Raw genomic sequence first — 26042 nt, forward strand, 5'->3', positions numbered from 1 at the left:
TTTATTAATCCCCTCACGCACACAGACAAAATGGGGAACTACGTTATTAGTCTTAATGTTTTTTTTATTATTATCTAAAATTAGGTTTTTTCTTTATGGTTCATATTTATTTTTATCTATTATTATTATCTAATATTGGAGCAATATCTTGAATAAACATTAGGATGAGACTGTTATGAAGTTGCTACTTAATCTTAACCAGCAATATTTGTTTCTTTTCTCACTCACCTCCACGTCACCTGTTCTCCCTGTCATGTCAGCATCCTCCTACTCTCACTATCTTTCTACTTTGAATGAACAAGAGTGAACATAAAAAAATATTATCAGTAAACAACTGGTATTTCTTGCCATGATGCTAACGGGCGGATTATTGACTATTTTTATGTGCTGGTAATTGTTGTGTCAGGAAAGACTGTCTTAACACTAGTATAACTCTTCTATTCTAATCTAATCTGGATGGTACTCGTTCTCTCACAGGTTACTTTTCTGTTTTTTTGAGGTTGCCCAAAAAAATGCTGAATGTCACCCTTTGCCACCCTCCCCCTTCTCATGAATTACTGTGAATTAAAGCTGGCAAAAGCTGAGAAAGAAAAATTAGCTTTCACTTTTTCAAACAAATAAGGCCATTTATCATAAGCAAGATAGACAGGATATTATACAAATATATGATAAATTACATTTACCTGACACTTTTATCCAAAGCAACTTACAATTATGATAGAGTACAACTTGAGGGTTAAGGGCCTTGCTCAGGGGCCCAACAGTGGCAACTTGACAGCAGTGGAACCAGCAACCTTCCAATTACAAGTCCAGTACCTTAAACACTGAGCTATGATTACAGACAGCACTACAATGACTGACACATTAATGAGACTTCACGTGGGATTTCTAAGAAATATAACAAACATAAAGACATTAACATTAGCTGAATATACTCGAGACTGTTGGTCACTGCATGACTGTGTTGCTAATTATCTTTCCAGGTAACTTAGCTAACCTAGCTATGATGGCTAACATCAGTAGTGATTGTTGATTAATTTAGCATTCGCAAATTGGCCCATTTTCATCAAAATGTTTGTTTCCACTTCATACAATTACTGACAATTTTTAGTAAAATATTATTTATACTATTACAATTTCAGCATAAAATTACATAATTATGTATTGACATTAATGTTACCTTTTCCTGCAGGTGAGAGATGTTAGGTAGTCAGTGGTACGGTGGTACAATAATAAGTGTATGGGAACACTGACAGCTCCTAACATTGCTCAAAGCTAGTGAATGGAATAAATGTATTTTTATCACAGTATATTGGGGGGGCATTTGAGCATATCTCTATATTCCCCTCCCCCACCCCCAATTTTACTGACTATGCCATTGCATCATAACATAGCTGATATTCACCAAATAAAACTAGTCCAGTATCATGAAGATCTCTACAGCCTCAATTTTCTCTCATCATTTACAATATATTAGAAGTCCTGTGATTCAGTCAGGATTGAAGCAGCTAAACAAAACAAAAAGACAAGAATCCAATCTCTCTTTGGTGAAGAGGCATTTATTTCACAAGAAACACACAAACATGCAACAAGATCATAACATGTTTTTAAAGACATGTATCATAAAAGCCCTTTTTATTGTTTTGTCTAACAATATTACTAAATCATAGCCTGATACATGTTGTAATGCACATATTAAGACATCTTTCTCTTGCCCTCATGACATAAAGATGCGGAGAGGCTCCATGCGTCTTTGACATCATACCAGAGAAAATGGGCACTTTAATAAATGATTAAGTTAGCATGGATCCATCATATGAGAAGCTCAAAGAAAGTCAGAAAATAAAGGGAAGGAAAAAAGAATGAAAGATGCAAGACAGCTGCAGAAAGTCTCCTAAAGCAGTCATACAGTATGTTTCTGTAGCAAACAAGTCCATAGTCAAGCATAGTCAAGCAAACAAGAATCATAAGAATGCTTTTTCTTTAATGTATTATTTATTTAGAAATGACTAAGAATCAGTGTTCTTTCTCTAAGCTAATTTGTGTTCCTTTCAGTTTATATCTTTTCACTTTGTATTTGTATTCCTTTCAGTTTCAGCCTTTCTGTATTCTGAATTACACAGAAAATTACCTCCACCTATATCACTTATCACTTACTCCGCTATTAAACCCAAATTGCTGCTGGGATTCATGGACAAACTCCCTCCACAACAATACAATAATTAGCTTTGGATGGCATGTGAAAGATGGCATCCTGGCTTGGCTCAGTGAAAGCCTGGTGTTGTCAGCAGTTGCTGAAGGGCCTTATGGTCTGTGTACACCTGACTGACCACATGGATCTCTGCTATGGCTTCCCTCATGGGAAGCAGACTGTACCTTATTCCACTGTAAAACCCAGCCAAGTGCCATGAAAACACATTGGCATTAACATACACTTACACATACACTCCAGCACTGAGCTCTAAATGTTTCAGTCCTTCAGAGACATCTCCTGCGTATGTTGGCGTACATTTTCAATACTATGCGCCAAAGAGGTCTATTGGGTCATAATAGTAATGTAAAAGGGTGCAATCTACAAACCAAAATGCTATATGTATCAATAGAAAGCCTAAAAGAGGTCAAGTATAAATGTATGAAGTACAAGGGTTAATTAGGTTTAATGAAAGAAGACAAAGTAGACCCCATTGAAAAATAACATGACCACAAGCTAGGCTTAAACACAGCAAATGCATTTCTATCCTTAAGACATAAAATATATGGTTTATCCATCAAATTCAAATTCAATATTTCATTTAAAGAATTGCATAAAATTCCAAGTCTTTCTAATATTTATAATCTTAGGATTGAAGATAGTTTGTTCTTTACATCAACTCCCATCAACTTCTCTTTTCTCTGCTCAAACTCTAAACCTTCCTGCTGCATTATATAGATCCCACTTAAAAATCCTTCTCTACTCATGCAATATACAATTCTGAATGCAATGTAATGAAATATTACACTGTTCATTCAAGCAGCCCATATCCTTTTCAGGGATAAATGCAAAAATGAAAACGTTATGTGTTCCAATAGTTTTAGCCCATATTTGCTTTGTGAGTTATTAGTCTGATTAGCTTTGTTGTTATTAATCTTCATATTGCTATAAAACCAGGCTGCCTGAATGGAACGCTTGAATGAATGGTCACTACGAAGTGATTCTTAACAGCTTCATATGCTATCCCTTACCACACACATGTAATCATGTCATAGCAGCTGCAATTCATATTAAGAGAGTTGTATCAAATTCAAATTTAAATTGACAAATATAATTGTGAAAAACTCCTAAAACAAAGGCAGCATGGAGGGTGTCCTTGGAAAAATAAAAATGAGTTTAAGACTTACACTTCTTGTGCGCTCCCTCTCTCTCTCTCTCTCTCTCTCTCTCTCTCTCTCTCTCTCTCTCCATCCCCAGCTCTTTCTTTTTATGCCGATCAAAAGAATTGAACTTGAAAAGGTGATGGTGTTTGCAATTTTCCCTGCAGTTATATAAACGTATACAACCCGTTTACGTGAGGTTGGGGGTTAAAGTCATGCTGCTAAGGCCCCCCTTCCAACACTAGCAGACTGCTACAATAGTAGAATTCACACAAACCTGACATCATCAACATAGCAACAGTGATCATAGTTAGGACTATACTACGTTCTGAACATTTCATATGCATTTAACAGTCCCTGACAATTCTGACAAAATATATTCTTTGTCAGATTTGGAAAAGCATTATGTATCAAATATTATATGTGTTATATTTTTTTCTGTGTGCACATTTATGAGTATAAAAAATAAAATACACCGTACTTAAAAGTTAATAGGTCAAGCTGGGAAATATGTGTGAATTGGTACTTCCTCAAAGCATTACTATGACACTATGAAAATATGAATGTAAAAACTATAGAGGGCAAAGACATTTCAAAACACTAATTTTAAACATTACTGAATCAAAGGATTGCTTAAAGAAAGCTGCTTTATTTGAAGGATCAGGAAGACCGAGATTTCTGCTTTTGAGAGTTCAACATTTGAAAGTGTCATGTACATGCCTTGCAGATACAAGAAAGCAACAAGATGACCATCACTTCTACACAGAACTGCACCCCTGACAAACTGGACAAAAAACAGCTATGGGTTAAAAAAAAAATGCTCCAGACTCTGAGGAAGCCCTATAGAAACATGCGGAAGACCACTCAGACTCCAGCTTCAAGGTTGCGTTCTGCTTCCACAGAGAAATGGCCTCATGTCCTTTTACCACTCTTCAAAACCTTAGTAATGGTTTTAAGTTGCTAGTGGGCCAGCTAGCATTGCTGTTCATTGCTGCACTGTGATGGATGTTTCCACTACCCAGTGGACTCCCAAAATCTCTGATGATCTCCTCTATGTGGCATATTCCACTGAGGAGTACACAAAGAGCTCTTGCTTTGGGACCGAAGAGTGCTTATGAATGCAATAACACACACATGTGCACACATACACACACCTCTCCAAGCTGAGATTGATTGCACTCAGAGCCCCTCTGTGTCCATGGGTGCTATAATGAGTGGGTACACCTCAACAAGGGCAGTGTCACGGCAAGATCGTTCACTATAATTGAATTTAACCTTGAACGGAAGCACAGAGTCCTGATTTATCTGCTCAAGCACAATCTGAGTAAGCCCAGTTCAGCGCTTTATCAGAGTCACTTCTCTCCCACTGAGCAAAAGGAAGCGTTGAGGCCTTCGCCAGACCTGGACAAGAGTTCCCACCCGCAGCTTCAACATCAGAGTCCTTGAAACAAGTTTTAGCAAGTCATACTTCATATCAAATACTCTTTTTTCTAAAAACTTGTTCAACAAGAAAAAAGGATAACAGGATAAAGAAAAGAACACAAACTAATCAGAAAAGACTCAAGACATAGACTGACTGACTGATGTAAAAAAACACACAAGATTCACAAATGCAAATGCTCCATGTATAAAGTGGTTATATATCAAACAACCAGAGACCATAAATTAAGAGAGCATGAGCTTTACCTCCACCTCCAATATCAATAAATCATCCATAATATAATGTTGTTCAATTCTGCTATCCAGAGCCATTTAACCCTTACACACACCCACTCTCAGGCCTGGGTTAAGAAAATCACCATGTAAATTATAGTTTTCCATGCTGTCCACTGACTCATGGACTTGTCTGAAAGCCTTCACAATATCAACTGAGTATATAACCAGGCAAAGCTCTGTTGTGCCTTACAAAGTGCACCTCCCATAGTATTTTTGGTAATCAAGAAAAAAGACAAGTCTATTCCTCCATCTCAGGTGCTAATGACTGACAGTCAGTCAGAAAGAGAATCAATATGCTATTGTTATCATGACTGATCAATGCACAGATCACTGCATAACTCCTTCTCTGCCATAATCTCATCTGTCTATGTTTCCTTCAGATAACATTTGTGGTCATCCATCCCTTTTGAACTCTCAGGTGAGAGGTCAGAGGACACTCTAAAGGTCAGAGGCTCCTCCAAATGTGGAGGGCATGTGTGAGGTGTGAGTTATGTGTGCATGTATGCGATTCACAGCAGCCCACTACAGTCTTCTTATCAGTCCTTTAGGCTCTCCTCTCCCACTCCTTGAGCAGATAGTTCAGTCAGAACATTGTCCAGGTAGTTGGGGTCAGGGTAGCCATGGCCAGTGAGGTTGGAGCCAAACTCAGTCTTGTGATGGATTTCATTCCAAACCACTGTATCTGATTCACCTGTAGTGCTGGATGTTCCGATGGTGAAGATCAGACGCCTGTCCCACGCCATGATCAATAACTTTAGCACCTGAGATATAAAATTAATTCAAGAATATCCATTTATACATGGATTTATACTTTGATTGAACAAATAAATCAATAAAATGGTTTTCAGAGCGCACCCTGGTGAAAGCATCCACAATGCAATGATAATCTCATAATCTCACCTTCCTGCCTTTCTCATTGTCAGGCAGATAGCAGTGCCGAGGGAAACCCCGCGCTGTGAATTTCTTTCCCGGGTTAGGATGTTCTACGGTCTACGTAAAACAGAGACAGCCCAAATATAAACAAACAAACATACACACACACACACACACACACACACTACAAGTCTCTCTCAATTAACATGTTATGGTAAAGAAAATGCTGACAGTGCTCTGAGGGCTCATCAGAAACAGTGGGAGACTTTATCAGAGAGGCCTTGTTTAGAACTACAGGGGTCTGTTTGTGCATTTATCTCCAATACAGATGCAGTAAACAAATAGACATAAACAGCTCTACCGTATTGGATCATATTTCCCATGCCATCTGCCACAACACAGTGATTCCATTTTCATTGATGTTAATGTGTTTATGTAAACTGCTATGAAAGGAGCTTGTTGCTAATCAGTGAGAGAGAAAAAAAGAATTTTAAGCAATGCGCTTTCAATATTAAATCTCTTCCTAAGTAAAGAATAACAAATTGCAATGCAAAATGTAATTAAATATGCTCCTGAGTATGCCTCTAAAGCAGCTGTTCACAACAAATACTTTTGCACCGAGATTAACATATGGCAAGCTGACTATACCAAACATAAGGATCATGACTGTGGTTAATTCTTAAGTGCAGAACAAGTAGGCTACATATAACATTTAGCTGACACTTTTATCCAAAGCAACGTACAATTCTGACTGAATACAACTTGAGGGCCTTGCTCAGGGGCTAACAGTGGTAACCTGGTAGAGGTGGGGCTTGATCTGGCAACCTTCTAATTACTAGTTAAGTACCTTAACCACTGAGCCACCAATGCCCTAAATAGATTAATTCAAAGCACTGCAAGAAGTGGTCTGAGAGGCATTTTAGCCATATATATCAGTAGTACAAATGCATCTGTCCTTCTAAGCCACATTCAGCCATATAACACATATGACATATAACAGATGTAAGGCTGACATTGTGTTACCTGATAAAAGGGTGCTGTGTAAGAGATGGAATGACACATTTGTTTTCAAAACATCTTTTCTAAGCAAAAACCCCATCACTCCACCACTTCCTGTTCAGAGTGTGTTAGATTAGTAATGTGTCTCAGTCGCATGGGGGAATGATGTGTGAGATATGTAGGCACAGGAAGATGCTAGCCACATGTGACCATGATTTATGTGCACAATTTAAAGGACAAAAGCTTTGAGCTCATGAAGTATGTTTTATATGGCCATTCCACCATTTTCTGTAGTCCCTCATGTCTTCATGCATGCAAACACACACATAAACACACACATGCACACACACACACCTGCATGCCAGCAGGAATGTCATAGACTATTCGTATGGTCTTTGAATCAGGGTAGCCAGGCAGACTGTGTGGGATGATGTGGTACTCCATCTTCCCAGGGGGCTGGGTGCCTGTCTTCTCCCCATAGATCGCCTTGCATGTAGGGCACTGAAGACTGCCATCCTAGGAAGGAAAAGCACAATTATTAAAATTTGTATTTCCATCAAAACACATATTTGTTATGAGGTAAAACCCTGAGGAACATATCAGTCAGATTTCTTAAAACTTTGATATAATTTTCCTACACATTGAAAGCAGTGCTGATAGGTTGTAAAATGTTAGGTGGTTTAAAAAATAATGATAACACCATTATTTAACAACATTATTTATATAGCAATTATTAATTCTGATTTCAATTTTGAAGCGATTTATACAAGAAATATTAATCAAAGTTCATATAATGAGAATAAACAACATTTCTGAAATAATATACTACATATCGGAAATATAAAATACATACACAACAAACTGTGTTTAGGCATGCCATTTTAAATTTGCATTCCTAATAATGTCGGGGAAGCCATTCAAGCTATTGCTTTCTTTTTGGCAAGCAACATGTCCCACTTTTGTAATCTGGGTCTTAAACAACAAGGGGCTTAGAACTGAACCATGTGGAAGAGTATTGCACTCTTTTAGAATCTGAAAAATCTGCCACTCAAACTAACAAACTGGTAGTGCTATTTTAGAAACCTTTAAACCAGGCAAGGACTAATCATGCTTTCAAGCCTATCCTTTCAAATGTTATGGTCACTGGGGTCAAATCATGCACTCACATCCAACAGTAACTGCACACTGCGGAAAGTGAATGCATGATTTCATACTATGCAATACACATTATCTACAATACAAGGCTAGCAGTAGATCACTGAACATTAGCCAGAGATGATTCTTTGCTACTGTGCTATTAGTAAGGGTTCCAAGTTAGTTTGGAGAATAAGTTGCTCTGTAACGAGCTGTTCAGAAGACTTCCAATTTTCTACCATCTTCTAATCTTTCTGCCATCACACTGTCAAGGGCATGTTGTTCTCAGGATCAATTGTTTTTCTTATATAACATGGTGCAGCACTGTCCAAAGTAGATCTTAGTGAAGTATTTGAACAGGCAAACAATTGTAATTGTGATCTTTCACATGACTATCTGCACAGTTTGTTTAAGTCTAGAAGATTATAAGTGCTTTATCTATAAATGGTGTAAGCACATTTGTCCTACAAAAATAAGAATGAATACAAGAGTTGAAATTCAAAGCAGACATGGTGATCACAGCCAGGGACACTTTAAGTATTGTAAGTATTGTGTTAACATCCATAGATCTAGGGTGTGATTAAACTTGTGACTAAACTATAAAACTGAAAAAAAAAAAACCAAACATTATGAGTCACACCAATAAACTAGTGATTATATCAGGTTTCTTTTATAATTCTCTTTTATTCTCTTTATGAATACTGACATCACTAACACTCCTTTGTCAGACAGTATTTGTAGAAAAGAGTAAAGGGTCCAAGAATCCTGTATTACACAGGCAACATTTTTCGTTGTTTATTTCAATCTCCCTGACTTGAAACTGTAGATCATTGGCATATATCAAACAGTGTGCTTCTGTTTCACTTACAGATATAGCCAAACCTAGCATTAAAAGTGCACAAAATGATGCAATACACAAATCAAAACCTTAAAAGTACTGGAAGTAAGTGATATGAATGATGAGTAGTCTTAAATTATTTTTCTAAGATTGTATAGGATTCTCATCTAAGGAAATCAAAGAAAGCCTTCATCTCGTGTTGCGTTCTCCCACTTCGTAAAGATTATATTAACTTGTAAAACAGTATTGTAAAAATGATGGAACCTGATCTAAAGACATAAGGCAGTACAATATCTTCTTTCTGATATCAATATAATATCCAAATAATATAATCCGATGCCTCCATTATTTTGTCTTCTTTATAATTTGATTGTACAGTTTACCATATATTAAGTATAGAATTCAAGTGCAATATTATATTAAATAATAGTCAATTTAATTCCTCTGTGATTCTAGGCTACACCCACAGCAGACTGACCTTGTTGCCATTGTTATACATGGCTACCAGGCAGAGAAGATGAAATACATGGCTGCATTTCCCTAGTTTGCCCACCAGCTCTGGCTTAATGCCCCGGTGACTCAACACACCCTCGTAGCCTGATGATGTTATCAGCCTTTCCATGCAGATGGTACAGTCCTAATCAGAAAAGAAAATCAGAGCAGCAAACCAAACAACATTAGTGTGTATGTAATGCTTGCTAAAAGCTTTTTAATAGGACTAAATAAATTTGAAACCAAATATTGTTGAAAATAGAAAATAAGAAGCACTGTGTAATCTCCTCGAGTGGTCTTTTCAATACGTCAGAATGTGCCCCTGTAGATAATGTAAGCCTAATAACTAATAATATTTAATAACTTAAATATTAAATTTATTATAATAACATTACACAGTAGAGTGCCCCATTAAACTATTCAAACTGTTCCAGTGTAAGCGCTCTGAAAGGTGTTCTCAGTGTGGAGAAGAGGAGTGGGCAGCACTCACCTCATCAGGAGCTACTTTGATTTTCTCTGTATATCTGCGGACGACATCCTCCGGGTTCTTGCCTGGTGATGAAGCAGCATGTATGAATACACACAAGTCCATGTGTGCGCACACACAGATATGTATGCACAAACAAATTCAGATCACAAGGCAACAGAACACTCACTAATTCTCATTTTGAAAGATACCTTAAAGCATAATTCATAGAAATATTATGTGTGAATTTCCCTAACTCCATGGAACTGTCATGAAAATAAGAAGGCAAATTTAAGCACCTCATTAATTTATGTGTGTGCAGGATTAGTTCAGGATTAGTGCTATGAGAAGCCATGTGGGACATTAATTTACCTGATGTGTACACATATTAACTTTGTTTGCATTCAAATACAACATTGAAAATCATAAAGATACACAAAGAAACAAACACTAAAATACAAATGACACTCTTAGATGAATGAAATTACCTTGCTAGTAGAACTAGCAGATATACTCTCACACATGTTTTAAATCTGATACTGAATATGGTCTCTCTCTTACACACATAAAACATTCTTATATGCTTCACTGAAAACTCCACCAGAGTCAGATTTGAAGAGTTCATACATCCTTCACTGAAAATATCCATGCTCACACCCACAAAAATGTTGCATTAATCAGTGAAATAGTCTCTCACACAATAAACACTTATACACACAAATTAAATCTCATGTTCTTGTGTATGCTAATGAAAATGTTTACAAACATCCATATAAAATGTATTACATTCAACACTAAAACATGGCACTAAAACTATTTTTTTTTTCATTTTTAATTTAATTTGGCTAGTGAAAATCCAAATACTGACAATTTAAAAGATTTTGAATCCATGGAAAATTTAACAGGAATCTGTTTCAGTTTAATAGGAAGGCAGCTTTTCGGGGTCTGATTAGATGTACAATAGATGTAGACCTTGAGAAAATTATTTTAAGAATCTTTTTTGTTTTTTCCTAGTCCAAACTATGCTAATGATGGAGTGTAAAGATCAAGAAGAAGATATTCAGTTCATTAAATGTGCATGCCATTGTACTGAGGAAATACAATGAGACAGAGATTCAGTGAGATAGAATACAATGAGACAATTACTCTGGATAGATGACAAATAGCTTGATGACCGTGCCCATACCATAAGCACTATTCTAAGGGTTGTCCAATTTGCCCCAGAGCCTTGTAGAGATACAATGGTCACTCTTAAATCTGTCTATACATGCTTTTTTTTTCATTGTTTGTTTGTTTTTGTTATACCGCTTTGATTCAAGGAAGCACGTTCCAACTGTAGTTATCCCACCCACTATGCAGGGCAGGCAACCAGGTTGCCAAGGTATAATATTGAAGATGTACAGATTAGCCACTCATCTGAATGAACTGGCAAAGAATTGCCATATGTCTTGGCATTCACCAAGAACTCTGTATAGACACAGACAATGATTTGGTGTTCAATCATTTATTGTAAAACCCACTAGTACAAAAAATAAAAAAATAAATAAATACATAAACTACTGCAAAAGCCTGTGCTTCGTTCTTGGATTAACAACTATTTCATTATTAGGTCTGAGAGGCAAGATGACATCTTTGTCCGCTAGTGCGACGCCTTGAGCCTCTAGAGGACACCAAAGCAATAACAACAACCCTTAGAGTGATCTACCAAGGATTTTTACTGCACTAAAATGTAAAATATACTTGTGCCCCAGCAAGACACATCGAATTGACATAACCTGGAATCAAAATATGAATAATTTAGCTGTACAGTCACTTACGTTTTCAGATAAACATTTAACATAGACTTCATGAAATGTTTCTGACACCAAACGATAGTTGATCATTTGATTGTGTTCTAACTTAAATCAAAATATGAGAGTAAACCTAGCTAGTAAGCTATTGCATGTAATTATAAATCTGTATGAGAGCTGTTCTGTACAGCACAAACCTTATAGCTAACAGACATGGTAAATTAATAGCACAAAAGGTTTCAGACTGGAAACAGCAATAGTCATTTAATGTAACATTAGCAACATTAGCAAACTTGTTCATGTAATTAGATGTGCTGATAGCTGAACTAAAATTACAATGTAGTAAACAGGAAAATAAACCTATTCCAAAGTTTTGAAGCCCAGGTAGTGCAGAAAGCAAAGTAATGTATTGTAGCTGAGAGAGCCAGAATTCGATTGAGCCTGTGTAGCACCAGCACTTGAGATTTGTCCACTACTGCCAGGGAAGAAGGTTCTTAAAGGAATAATAAGTCATTTTTAATAAGTAAAAAATTAGCAAACAATATATTTGAAAGTGATTTTTTTACAAAGTGCAGCTCATGAAACATCAAATTCCTGTGTAGTCCTTAAATGAACCAGTTTATTCTCCATAGAGCGGGTTCCCATATGAAGATAGCCATGTTTAAAATATATTTAACCTAGCACGGAATCTCTGAAACATCCAGGCAACTAGTATAATAGTGTCAGTATAATTTCATGATGTAAAAAAGAACGATTGGGACAAAATGACATTGCTCCTTCAAGTGGGACTCAACAGACGCCGACGCTACATTATAAATTGTAGGAGCTGGCTATGCTTATGCATTTACTTGTACAGACGCTGCTATGCTGCTGATCTACGGTGGCCGGGAAAATCCATGAAAAATGCGCTGCAACTACACTAAACATATTCAACATGACATCACATGCGCTACATTTCAGAAACTCGACGCAAATGCATGAACGCTATACAATGTCAGAGAACGCGTACAACTTCAGAAATGCTGCAAATCCAGTCACAAATCCGTTTCCGAGTGCACGGAAAGTAGATGGACAACCAACAACTTGTGAAAGTAATTTATATTTGGAATTACCACAGTTCTGTGACTAGTATATGCTACACAACGAACAACTGACCTATTCGTGCCTATGTTGCTACTGCTAGGTTGTAAAAAAAAATGCTGATAAAACAAAATCCAAATTTTACACAAATTTAAACATGACCCCATATTTTTTATGTATGTAAAAATATCACACTTTAGATAAGATAGTAAAAACAAGACAGATGACTGTAGCAGACTAGCTAAACTATCAAACGTGAACAAAAACGTAGCCTATGCTTTAAATCTAGTAACACTCTGAATCTAGCTATCTAATTACATATTAACACTTAGTCGTGTTAAATGGGATTTCTATTAGCGTGTTTTAAGGCTACGTTCTGTACCACCTACAAACATGAATAGGTCAGCATGAATAGGTCAGATGTTCATTATGTATTAGCCTAAACAATAAATAGAACCATGGCAATCGCAAACATAATTATTTTTTCATCAGCTACTCGATTACCGCTGGTCTCATAGGAGTCCCTCCTCTCTGCGTGTCCTGCGAAACGCTTCCGTTGTGTTGTGGCTGGATTTGCAGCATTTCTGAATTTGAGTTTTATGAATTTGCACCGCAAATCGTAAATGTAGCGATTTCATTTTGATTAAAATGCTTTATGTAATTGCAGTGCTCTTTTCCTTTGCAGCGCGATGGGTCTTCATGGCTAATGTATTGATCATGTCATGGGAGGATAAAATGTTTTTTAACAAACCAACTGCCTCATTAACAAACTGGTCATTGCTGGTTTGGTCCATGACTAAAAGCTATTAGTTAAGCATCCTATTACACCGAAACACCTTCCATTTAAACTTAAATGCTTTCAGTTTAAAATCGAGATAATCATCGCACATATGTGAAGCATTTCGTATATTTCTGCTTGATTTTCTTTCATACAGCTATGTTAAGTTTCCTCCCTTAATTTTCATTAGTGAATAATAGAAAAAATCTCACGTGCATGAGATGGTAGACTTATAATTCTTTTTTGGTGAAGGATGTATGAACTCTTCACACCAGGGGAGTGCCTATCAAGGGCCATTTCAATTTTTATCACATAATTCAAGGGTCATACTAAATTATTGAAGACATATCACAATTACACTTGGAGCAATTTTACTTTGCCCATTGCCTGCAGCAACACAGCAGGAACAAGGCACTCCTTTACTATCGAAGAGCGTTAACTTTATCCAGTCACGACTGTCCTTGCAGCTTATCCAATTTAGCATGTTTTGAGCTGTAATGATACTCAGGATTGGCTTTTTTCATCACTGTGAGTGCATCTCCACAAATTATGCACACTGGTTTGCCTTTTACTACAAAACAGTAATCATTTGTCCATTTCCCTTGTAAAGCATATTTTACATCTGCTTTTCATTCCACGTCACTCGCCATGAACTGAACTAGCCAGATGACATGATCTGACCTAACTGCATGACATGACATGACCTGCCCTGACCTAACCACTACATACATGCTGCATTTACCCTGACTGTGACCTGGACAGACATACAGTTGAAGGGACCACCACTATTTTATTTTCTTTTATTTTTTTTATCACAGGAAAAGAGTAATTGCTTTTTTTGTTGTTGTTGTCTATTTATTTATTAATTGCCTCGTGGGTAGGATCCGACTGTCTTGTTGGGTTGCGTATGGCACGGAGGCCGGCACTAACCACCCTTGCTTCATAGCGTATGTGTGTGACAGAGCTTTCAGAAGAGCTTGTGTGTCTGACCCTTTCAGTTGCAGATGTAAAAACTGCACATATGTATATATATATATATAGAGAGAGAGAGAGAGAGAGAGAGAGAGAGAGAGAGAGAGAGAGATGCAGATGTAATAGATAGATAGATAGATAGATAGATAGATAGATAGATAGATAGATAGATAGATAGATAGATAGATAGATAGATAGATAGATAGATAGATGCAGATGTAAAAACCGCACATATATATGTGTGTGTGTGTGTGTGTGTGTGTGTGTGTGTGTGTGTGTGTGTAGTTCATGAATAAATGTTAGTTTCAATACTTATTTTACCCACATTTGTTTATATGATTTTCACTGTTCTATGTGAATGCAAGAAAAGGTCATGTGTATGTGTCAGGTAAATTATTGATGATGTCCCACAAGGCCTAGCATACTGTTCTGCTCTTGTTCATATGAGATGTTTATATGTGTGTTTCCATTCCAAAAATTACTCTTATGAAACCAAAACAGCAAATGGCCAGCACAAATAATTTGTACATCTGTACTGCTACCCAGATCAAATAATGCTGTTAGAGACCACCTTAGGCATGACCAAGCCAAGACCTCAACCTTAACTAATCAAGTCAAGACTTAGACCAACTGTGGTCCAAGATACACCTTACAAATTAGCTGATAACTTTTTCGACTGAGACCAGCAAAACAGAGCCAGCAGCTTTTTCTTAAAAGGAACAGGCATTAAGCAGTGGGAAGCATGCAAATTATTTGAAACCTTCCCCTTCTCACCTTTGCGGAGGTGTTTCTTATTGGTCTTACGACGGATGCCATTGACTCCCGGTACAGGCTTCAGGTCGCTCTTGTTGACTGGCGGTGGGTGCAGAATGGGTTTGGGAGCGCGAGTCAAACACACAGGGAGCCCCGCGGCACACATCAGAATACCTGTCATACCTAACAAAATTACAAAGAATTAATGTGTGCCTGTGTGTTCGTGTCTTTCTTTGGTATGTGTGTGTGTGTGTGTGTGTGTGTGTGTGTGTGTGTGTGTGTGTGTGTGTGTGTGTGTGTGTGTGTGTGTGTGTGTGTGTGTGTCTAAGTGAACACCTACCTGCTAGCGCTGGATGGAGAGATCCTGAGCCAGAAAGATTTTTAACAGGCAGGGCAGGTACCCTGCTAAAGAGAGAGCACATAAACAAAAAACACATTTTAACAAAAATGCACTGTAACAAAAAAGGTAGTACGGCATGCTTTACCATACAACCTTAACCCTCTTTACAGTTAATATTCAGCTAGAGGCTGTACAAAATGTTCTTGCATTACATTAAAAATCAGGATACAACCTAAAGTAAATAAAGATCAGAGCTATATGACTTAGGCATATGACTCAGCTGACTTTTCGTGACTGAAGGATAACGATAGCAAAAAATAGCGATTTTGAAGAATGTAGTACTGTCCAAACATAACCATGCTTAAATAAAGCTTTACTCTCCTGTTATAAAAGAACAAAAGAATGAGAGAGCGAGAAGGAGGGAGAGAATAATAAAGTTATCAATAAAGTTGTCTTTACATTGTAGCAAGAAACATTTGTTTTTCAGATAGGGCTTTTAATTACTGATAAGTTATTAGTAGTACTCGGTGTTGGGAGGGTCACTTTAAAACTATATCCTTACAGATTATAGAATACATGCCCTTGAATGTAATTTGTAATGTATTCTATTAGATTACTCAAACTGAGTAACATATTTTAAATAGTTACTTCAGTATTGTTTTATATTATTATTGCATGTAAAAGTTTGAATGAATATGGCATTCACTCAATACTGATACAAAAAGTACACAGAACCCAGGAGTCACTTTGAAAGCATATGAATACTACCTGTAGAAATGTAAAATGTAAGTATTTGTAAACACAAAAGCAGTGTGATGTTTTGTCTGGCAAAAAGAGGACAATTATTCCTTGACCTTTATTTTCCACAACATCAAATTAGAATGAAAACCAGTAAACAAAGTTAAAAATATTTGAATTTACAGCTCCATAATAGAACATTTTTTCGCTTAATTTCTGAAGTGCATTTTGTTGCAACTAATCTTAAAATTAAAAAAAGTACCAGAAAAGGCTGTTTAATACCTTTATTACCTTTCTCACAGCATAAAAGGAGCAAAAAATATATAAGCTTAATAACAATGACACAAATCTACTGTATTGTAAACATGTAACTTGATTGCCCACTAAGTTAAATGTTATTATTGACATCAAGCAATATAACTCAACTAATACAAGAATATAACTCTTCTTACAAGAATATTTCTTTCAGAACAGGATTGAACAGTCTGACTAACTCAAACTGTTTGCAAAGATGGCAAAACCAACAATACAATAGAATAGTCTTGACACCAAAATTTTGTATTTGACGTGTTACGACCTTGTCTACTCACGAGCTAGGACTCAATAGTCCAAAACAAAGATAGCCAGCTAGTCCTTCCCAGTCTCAATCTCAAAAATAACATTTCCGTGTATCTCAGCCATCCAATTACCGATTTTAAATCTGTAAACTGCCCTGTGACAAGGACAACATAAGGTACATTTTAATAGCATTGATCTTGTTTCCATGTGTAATGAAGTAATGAACTGATGAAGTAATGATGTAATGAAATAATGAACTGATGAGTGTGGCATTACTGAGTGGCAGTGTTATTGTAGGCTTAGCTATCTTAGGTTCCAAATACAAATTGTAATTAGTATTTGTAATAAAGTACATGTAATAGTGTTTGTAATGAAGCACAAGTATATTTAATCGTGTTTGTAATAAAGTACAAGTATATGTAATAAAGTACAAGTATATTTAATAGTGTTTGTAATAGCATTTGTATGCCATGTTCTAATTCCTTCTTTGATTACAGTGCCGTGCTCTCCAAACACCTCTTGGAATGTCTGTGTAGTTTCAGCAATCTGTTATGGCACACACTAGTCCACAGCCAAATCTGTGACCCATCCTCAACATAATAGGTTTGGATCCTTTCCTGAAACTACTACTATAGCTGACTATTTGATAATATTCTTAATAATAATACGCTCTACAACCAGCCCTAGATTCTCTCTCTCCTGTATAAATTTTGAGATTGTGCTCACTCACCTAACTTAAAACCGTTCCCACTAGACTCTAATTTAGAGAATTCAAAATCTGAGAGTCAAAATTGACAAAATACACCCAGTGTCTAATTCAAAATTCATATCAAAATCATTGAAGTGAGTTGTAGCTTGTTTGGCTCTACTTTGGGAATGTTCGTGCCAGTCAAATTGCATGTGACTCTTCACTTTTACTGTCAGCATTTGGATTTTAACTTATGTGATAAACTTCTTTAATTTTCCTATTTTCATATTTTCTCTTTCTTCCCGATACAGGATTGATCTACCTGATCTACAGGTAAGCTTGCCCTGCACAACTTTTTCATATGTCCAACTTTCTTATATCTGTGGCACTATTCATTTGTGAAACCACTCTACATCCGTGTACTCACCTCCACAACTGTACCCACTCAAATCCCCTCTAGAGGTTTTCATTCTTGCAAAGAGTTTGTGCACCTCCACCTGGCATTTGTCTGTACCAACACTGTGAGGTGTACTTTGTCCCTGCAAATCCTGAATATCTTTGGATGCCATTTTAATTGCTTAAGCAAGTTTCAAAACTTTGTTGTAAGTCAGCTCTGGCTCTGCTAATAATTTCCACGGCATGCAATCATCCTGGATGCCACAAAAAAATGTCTTGCAGCATTTCCATCAACCTGCAGTTCACAAATCTGACACACTCTCAGTCAGTTTTCTGTTTCTGGAATTCTGGAACTTGAACTGCTGTTAAAATGCTCACTAGGCTTGGAATGGTAATGCCCATTCAACAGCTCCACAAGCTTGCCATGCATAAACTAAATGCTTAATACCCATTCTCAAATCCAAATGCATCTGTGGACCATTTGCTACAGTTGTAGATTGTATGGCGTCACTGCTGTACACAATTATTAGGCAAGAGAGTATTTTGACCATATCATCATTTTTATGCATATTTTCCAACTCCAAGCTATATACACTTGAATGCTTACTGGATTTACTTATTGAAGCATATCAGGTGATGTGTATTTGTGTAATGAGGGAGGATGTGGCCTAAGGAGATCAACACCCTATATCAAGGGATGCATAATTATTAGACAGCTTCTTTTCCTCAGGCAAAATAGGCCAAAAAAGAGATTTAACTGATTCCAAAACATCAAAAATTGTAAAAAGCCAGAGGGATGCAGGACTCTTAAAATTGCTAAGATATTGGGGCGTGATCACAGAACCATCAAACGTTTTGTTGCAAATAGTCAACAGGGTCGCAAGAAAAATGTTGAGAAAAAAAAGATTTGAGAAAAATCAAACATGAAGCAACCAGAAACTCATTATCCTCCAGTGCCGTGATATAAAATCTAATCTATTTTCATGCTTCATGTGTGAGTGACTAAGGTACATTTTTGTTGGCCAAAGGAGCTTCAGCCTCACATGTTGCTAAAAAAATTTTAACTGAATATATGTTTCAGTCCAAACAAATACACTACAGAACAAATACACTACACGGAACTAAGGGGTTCCGAGCTCAATTGTCTACCAAATACACGGGTCCGAGACATCAAATACAGTGTTAAAATCTTACTAGTGTGAACTACATACTAGTCCACAACAGCCCAAAGTAAAAGAATCCTCCATTTGAAATATCTCGCATTTCAACTTTATCTATGAAAACACCTCTTTGTTACTATAGCAAGGTTAAATTAAAGAACCATTAACTGCCACAGCACAGAAAAGAAAAATGTTACTGAACAGAAAAATACATCTAAACATACTAAATAAATTAGCATGAAATGAGACATTCTGTCAACAAACTACTACAGATCGACAAATGTAAAGAACTGACATCCAAAATAACTTTCACTAGCATGACAAGCTTCTCCCAAGAGATGTCTTCTATGTGAAACTATTGGATGTTCCTTTTTTTGGTTTGTTTGTTTATTTTTAAATTAATAACTGCAGAATAAGGTCATTGTATGGTATGCTTGGCATGACTAATAGCTTTCAGCACAAGCCCTAAGGAAACAGGAAGTCATCAGACAAAAACACATGAGAATCAACAGTTGAAAGAAGAGACACCGAAGAGATGTGATCACCTTCTCTATTTAAATTGGATAATAGGTGCAGGAATGACAAAGGATAAAAAAGACAGAATGAAAGAAATTTTGGCTAAAAAATGTATAACCAGGAACACAGTATTTTTCTGTCTTCCATCTTGCTTGCCAACCTTTCCTGAATCATTCCCTGCCATTTCAAAGTAACAGTGAGCTCAGGCTATGCTGCTCTTGGCAAAAGAATGAACGAAACAGATCTTACCCTCTCTCATCCTCATCCTCTCCTGCCATCTCTCTAAACTCTGTTAAATAAGAAACACTTCCTGTTCACACTAGCACGCATGCCTCCAAACATGCATGTGTATGCAAACACACACACACACACACACACTTATATTACTGTATTTAAAAGATATATTCAGTGATGGGTGTATTGCTATAGTTAAATAATGTTATGATTAAACTTAAGCCCAACTTTAAACTGAGTAACCTGAGTAATGTCTCCAAATTGTGCTACATACATGCGGACGCATTTATACTCACAGCCTGACTAAAAGAGGAAATGAAAAACAGCTCTAAAGTACACCACTTTGGGGCTCTCTGTGTATACCTCTTAACTAGAATAGCCAATGCATTCACACCAGCCACCACGCTCAAAACAGCCAAAGCACTCAAGACTCAGGATGAATTCATACTCAGAGTACTATGTCCAATATACTTAAGCTCTAAGACTGGGCATACACATAAAATACTGAAGGTGCTTGAGAATGCTTGAGTGCCTGAGAAGGTGCAAGGTGCTATTTACTTTTATTAATGCTTTTAAGTGAAATAATGTCAGTACTTCTATTGCTCTTCTCAACCTTTACTAGGTCTGCATCAGTAGTTTCAAGTCTGTATTTGTTTATTATCCATATTAATCATGTACATATGTATATGTGCATAAATGCAGGGGGTGGACACACAGTGGTACCTGATAAAGCACTTTAACTAGTAAGTAATTAAGTACTGGTGACAAGTCAAATATCACTGGCAGGGATACATGGATAATTGCTAACAGGTGCTAAAGACCACAAATGTACCAACTCCAAAATTTCCACAAAATTGAATGAACTCATTTGTGAGCCACTCTTAGCAAAAACTATATTGTGAACTCCATAAAGCTAAATTTATGGTGGGTCTACCATTCAGAAATTGCATCTAGCCAAGACCGACAAATAAACTGGTATAAAAAGCACATTTGACACTGCAATATATATTGTAGTATGAGTAATTTCACATGCTTTTTCTTACATTCAAGCATGTTTATATTCATAGAAAGCCCACGGAAGCCACAGCTGTTAAACCTAGTGCTAGATCCATAATGGTATGGGTAGCTGTCCCATGGGTGTCATGAAGTCTAATGACTGCTGTGCATGGTCATATAACACCCAAAGACCCTTTTACAGGTCTGGGTGCATTCTATGAGGCAAACAGTCTTACCTTTCGATGTATACCGATGGACAATAATTCCCCCATGTACACTGCAAAATAAATTCAAGAGCAGTTTCACAATAGTAGGATGACGTTTAGTACCTTTCACAGCCACCTCAGTCAGGAGAACTTCATATCATAGAGCAGTGTGGAGCATATCTGTATATTTGTGGTGTGAAGCAGATTTCTGCTTCTTTCAATCAAACTGGAGGCTTTTCTTTTTGAAGAAAGGAATAATTGTTCAGTATCACAAAGAATAGTCAAATATGTCAACATTTAAAATTGACTCTTCTGAAGACCTTTACACTCTACTGGACATTAAATCTGCCATAAGCAATTTATTTTGAGAGTACAATTTAGCTAAATTGTACTTACATCCTGAAATCTATCACTAAAATAGCTGATCTGAGAAAAATGTCTTAGTGACTGTAGCAGGATCTATAATCAGCATATAAAAATTGGTAACTCACTACAGCATAGGAAAGCTCACTACAGCATTTCGAAAGACAGGCTAAGTGCTAAGCAGGTGGGGCTTTGGAGAGAGGCTTAGACAGGGTGTGGGACTAAAAGGAGGTGGAGGACTTGCAGAATCTAGCGAGAACTGTAAAAATCGTGACCGCAGCTTTAATATACAAAATAATGTGTCTACATTATTTCAATTCTTTTATATGTTCATTCCTAAACAGCCTCTGTAGAATGAACAACTACAGTCCAGCTGGACACAAATTACACTGTAAGAGTTAAATCAACAATATAGGTGGTGATTCAGTGCTGAATGAATACGTGCACACTGCTGACGCCAGTGACTGCGTGATTATGCCCCCTGGTGGCTGTTTGTTCACACTCGCTGTGAAAATGACTGTCTGTTTTCCCCTATGTACGAGCTGGAGAAGTGAAGTAAGCCTCCACAAAGAGGTCATGTATACTACACCGATAGGGACATTTACAAAACTGACTTCATATAAAAATGAAATGAGTGTGCCTTCACAATACTAAACTTGTTTTCTAATCAGGTCATGAATGTAAATATGTAGTGATGCATAACATCTCTTTTTATGTAAATAAGGGAAACTAGCACACTCTGGCCCAAATGTGTATTATTATCTGTTATTTGCATGCACATGTAGGTTAACCACTGGAACCACACGACTGGGAACAAAGCTTGCACCTTTGTGTCTTTCTGTTTCTGTCTGTGACTCTGTCTCTCTCTTCATCTCTTTCTGTCTCTCTCTTGTATCAGTGCCATATCTGCCCCAGACTTACTCAGCATTTGGTTCCTTCACTTAGTGTGTGCCAGTCTGGCTGTGTGTTCCTTGTTCTGCGGAAGCTCCCATTTTCTTTTCATCCATTATTCACCTTTCCTCAAGTTGCCTTGTACAAACATGTGCATATTTCATCCGCATTTAAAAAGTCTATCCATATCCGTATACAGGTTAAACCACTGCGCCACTGCACAGAGGGCTACGAGCTGAAGCTGCCTGTGGTTCGGTAGCGGGGAAATCCAAGCTAACTGCGATCACGATAGGCTGATTACACATTGCACCATTAAAATGAGAACACCTGATCTGAACACAGAAGGGTAAAAGAAAAAGAAAACAGAGGGAAAATGTAGTCATATAGATAATAAATCATTTAGACTAATACCACATATTCTAAAGCCTTAAACCCATTTTTAATATTTACATTTCTCATATAACCTGCTTTGCCTTACTGAATCAAACAGGTGTGTTAACGATGTGGTGGTGCGCAATACAACGTCAAATTTTCATACTCAGCTGGTATTACAGAAGTATAGGTCATGTGCCACTTCTGTCATAGCAGTTGCAGTAAATTACATCTTTCAAAATTAATTCAAGGCTGACAGACTCTAGACCAGACCTTTTCTAAATTAAAGTGGTTACAATATGCATATTAAAGCCACTGTGATGACTTTCAGAACAACGAAGTGGCACTTTCATTACTACTGTAAAGTGCTACTAAAGTGAGTAGTAAAGAGGCTGGGTACATATTTTCTTCATAGAATTTTACAGTAAATAGAATAACAAACCAGATTTAAAAGCCCTAAATGTTTTGTTTATATTTGCAGTATTCAATTTTGCATTTATAATGAATGAGGACAAAATCTCTACTCTGGGCTTAATAGTTTAATAGTGTTTTGCATTAAAAGTGACTGGGAATAGGTCATACATGTGAAGCAAACATGATGTAGTTTTTAATTTATACTTTCAAAGTAGGGCAATAGCTAGAGTTCCTATGCTGTTTTTTTTTTTGTTGTTGCTGTTTTTTGTTTTTGTTTTGTTTTGTTTTCCCGAAAGTCAAAGTTACTTTTTACATATTCAGCTATTTATTAATTTATTTATTAGCTGTAATTTATTAACTATTTAGACCCTTATCTGTACTCTTAGAGAGAAGGCCAGGTTTGTATGGTGCTATACAAACTCCTGATACAAAATACTGCTGGTGTGTGTATTCCTGAGATTCTCACCCTGCTGGGATAGCTCCTCGACTGGTGGACACCACAATGCGCTGCGTTCCTGGCCGGTTCAAATTATTCTGCCCGTTAATCATCAGCGTGTGATTGGCTGACAGTGTCACCAGTGCCGAACTGCAGGGGAAGTTCAAGTCGCTCATCTCCACTTTCCCATTTCCTCCCCCACCCACTGCTATGTTGTTATGGTGACCTCCAGCCACGTTGACCACCGGTGACCAGAGGGAGGTACCAGCGAACGTGCTGCTCTGCCGAACAGTGGGAGCTGTCTTATCACCTGGTCCCCTGGTTCCGCCCGCCTCACCGTACAGCCTTCTCCTCTGTTGTGAGGCCAGGATGGCATTAGAGGCAGCTCGTGTACTGTGTACCAGCAGGCACTGCTGGCATGAGCAGGGCGTACCCGAGCTGGCTCCCACAGGCCATGACTGGGACTTGGGGATGGAGCCGGCAATGAGTGGGTAGGCAAGGTCCATGCGCCGGCGGATGCGGCGCCTTCTCTGGCTCTGGCGGTTGGTCTGGGCCATGCTGTCAAAGTCCACCAGGTAGCTGAAGCCCAGTGAGCTGAGGTCCAGCCATGGGTGCTGCTTCTCATAGGCGTTCTGGATGCTCACACACAGCTCCATGTCGTAGGGTGTCCAGGAACCATTGTCATTCTCCCACTCCCACACCACACCTTTGCCAGGAGCCGAGGACGGATCATAAAAGTTACGCTGCACTGGCCGCATTGTACCTGATAGAAAGAAAGAGAGGGAGAGAGAGAAATAGGGAGAGAGAATGAGAGGGAGGGGGGGGAGAGATGAAGGTTCAGTTGGGCTGGGCGCCCCATTAATGTGTAATTACAACTATACATCAGAGACTTTATAGCCAAAACACATTCACATACCCCTTATGTCCTTGAGAAGACTAATGTTCATTTATAACACTCCAATAATCAGTACTCAATCACTCTTTCTCTCTCACTCTCCCCTCTCTTTCCATGAGCAATCACTAACATGGCATATGCAAACATGTATCCTTTTAAACACCAGTAATGTCTTACTGTTGCAAAACCCCTTCCATCATTATGCTTACACACACACACACACACACACACACACACACACACACACACACACATTAGCGTCACAGCACTGCCGCTGGCTGAGCCTCTGTGAGACACATCAGCAGAAACACCAGCTCAGCGGCTAGTTTCATTTAGTGGGAGAGACACGTCTCACTTCTATGTTATCCAAGGCTAGTAACATCTGTGTTAGTAAGGAGATAATCTAAGAACCAGTGGACAAAGCTTTAAATTAATGCAACTGTTTTTTGAAATTTAAGTTGAAAAAGTTTCAAATAATGATGCTAGACTTTGTATTGAGTTTACAGTTTCTGTCATTAGCTAATTCCGCCATCAAGATCTTCATTAATAGTAATAATAAATATATGTATGTGTGTGTGTGTGTGTGTGTGTGTGTGTGTGTGTGTGTGTGTGTGTGTGTGTGTGTGTGTGTGTGTGTGTGTGTGCGTTTAATACATTTAATAGTGTTTGTAGACTACAAAAATTGACTGTATTTGTATTTGTACAGGTCAACAACTTTAAAACATACAGGCTAGTTAAGTGGTAAATTCCTGAGTCTCCATCACAGAATATATGAACACATATTTAGGTGCATCCAAGACCTTCCAGTACTTTTTTCCTGTGTGTGTGTGGGTGTGGGTATGTGTGTGTGGGGGGGGTGTGGAGTATGGGTTTATGTCTGTGCATACATTGTCCCCAAATGTGCAGTGCTATGAATTTAGATACTTTCCATCTCTAAACCAAAGACAAGTAGACACACAGATAGCTAGACCGATAGAGAGAATGACAGAGAGAGAAAGACTAGTGACCTAAAGCAAGGGCAACCATAATCACACATATTTAAGCCTTCAGAAAGCACAGATATATACATACTGTATATATACATACTGTGTGTGTGTGTGTGTGTGTGTGTGTGTGTGTGTGTGTGTGTGTGTGTGTGAGTGTGTCTACAGTATGTATATATGCATGTGCATGCCAACAGGTAGGATTATGGATAGATCTGCTATTTTCAACCCATAACTCTGACTGGACTTATCAACAAGTCAATGGCAGAAATGTCCTGCGACAAGCTACACAGGAGTACTTAGCTATAGGGAAAGAGCAGTTTTAAGGGATGGGTTGAAAAATAGCCATAATTAAAACCTGATTTTTTTTTTTTTTTTAAGTGAAAAGGCCAGTTTACAATAATAACTACTGTAGGTGTTATGATGTTATTTCCTCACAGCAATTATGCCTATATCATGCTGTATTACACTGAAAAGGTTATAGAGAGGTCAGATGGGACCTTAGGCATTCTCTAGTTCACTCACACTTTCTCATGCACACAAACGCAAAACCATAACAGGATATTTCTCTCACACATTTGCTTATGCTTCCTCTGAGTCCCACAAAGCAGTAC

The 26042-nt window shown here is 37.6% G+C and overlaps 1 protein-coding gene across 10 annotated transcripts in view; it reads right to left on the reverse strand.

Moving 5' to 3' along the window:
* Positions 1 to 1543: 1543 nt before the first annotated feature.
* Positions 1544 to 26042, reverse strand: part of dtx1 (deltex 1, E3 ubiquitin ligase) — a 34533-nt gene continuing 10034 nt past the window's right edge. For 8 of the 10 annotated variants that reach the window (XM_081707634.1, XM_081707635.1, XM_081707632.1 and 5 more), the window contains 8 exons: positions 23581 to 24313; positions 15583 to 15647; positions 15264 to 15425; positions 9894 to 9955; positions 9390 to 9548; positions 7294 to 7455; positions 5968 to 6057; positions 1544 to 5828 (listed from right to left, as the gene is read on the reverse strand). In XM_081707634.1, the coding sequence (XP_081563760.1) occupies positions 5604 to 5828; positions 5968 to 6057; positions 7294 to 7455; positions 9390 to 9548; positions 9894 to 9955; positions 15264 to 15425; positions 15583 to 15647; positions 23581 to 24313 (1658 nt within the window). In that variant the 3' untranslated portion in view covers positions 1544 to 5603. The remainder of the gene's footprint in view (positions 5829 to 5967; positions 6058 to 7293; positions 7456 to 9389; positions 9549 to 9893; positions 9956 to 15263; positions 15426 to 15582; positions 15648 to 23580; positions 24314 to 26042) is intronic. The other 2 variants (XM_081707637.1, XM_081707636.1) reach the window with 2 other exon arrangements.

The sequence above is a fragment of the Electrophorus electricus genome, chromosome 25, assembly GCF_041902795.1.
Source record: "Electrophorus electricus isolate QZ-2024a chromosome 25, ASM4190279v1, whole genome shotgun sequence".
NCBI lineage: Eukaryota > Metazoa > Chordata > Actinopteri > Gymnotiformes > Gymnotidae > Electrophorus > Electrophorus electricus.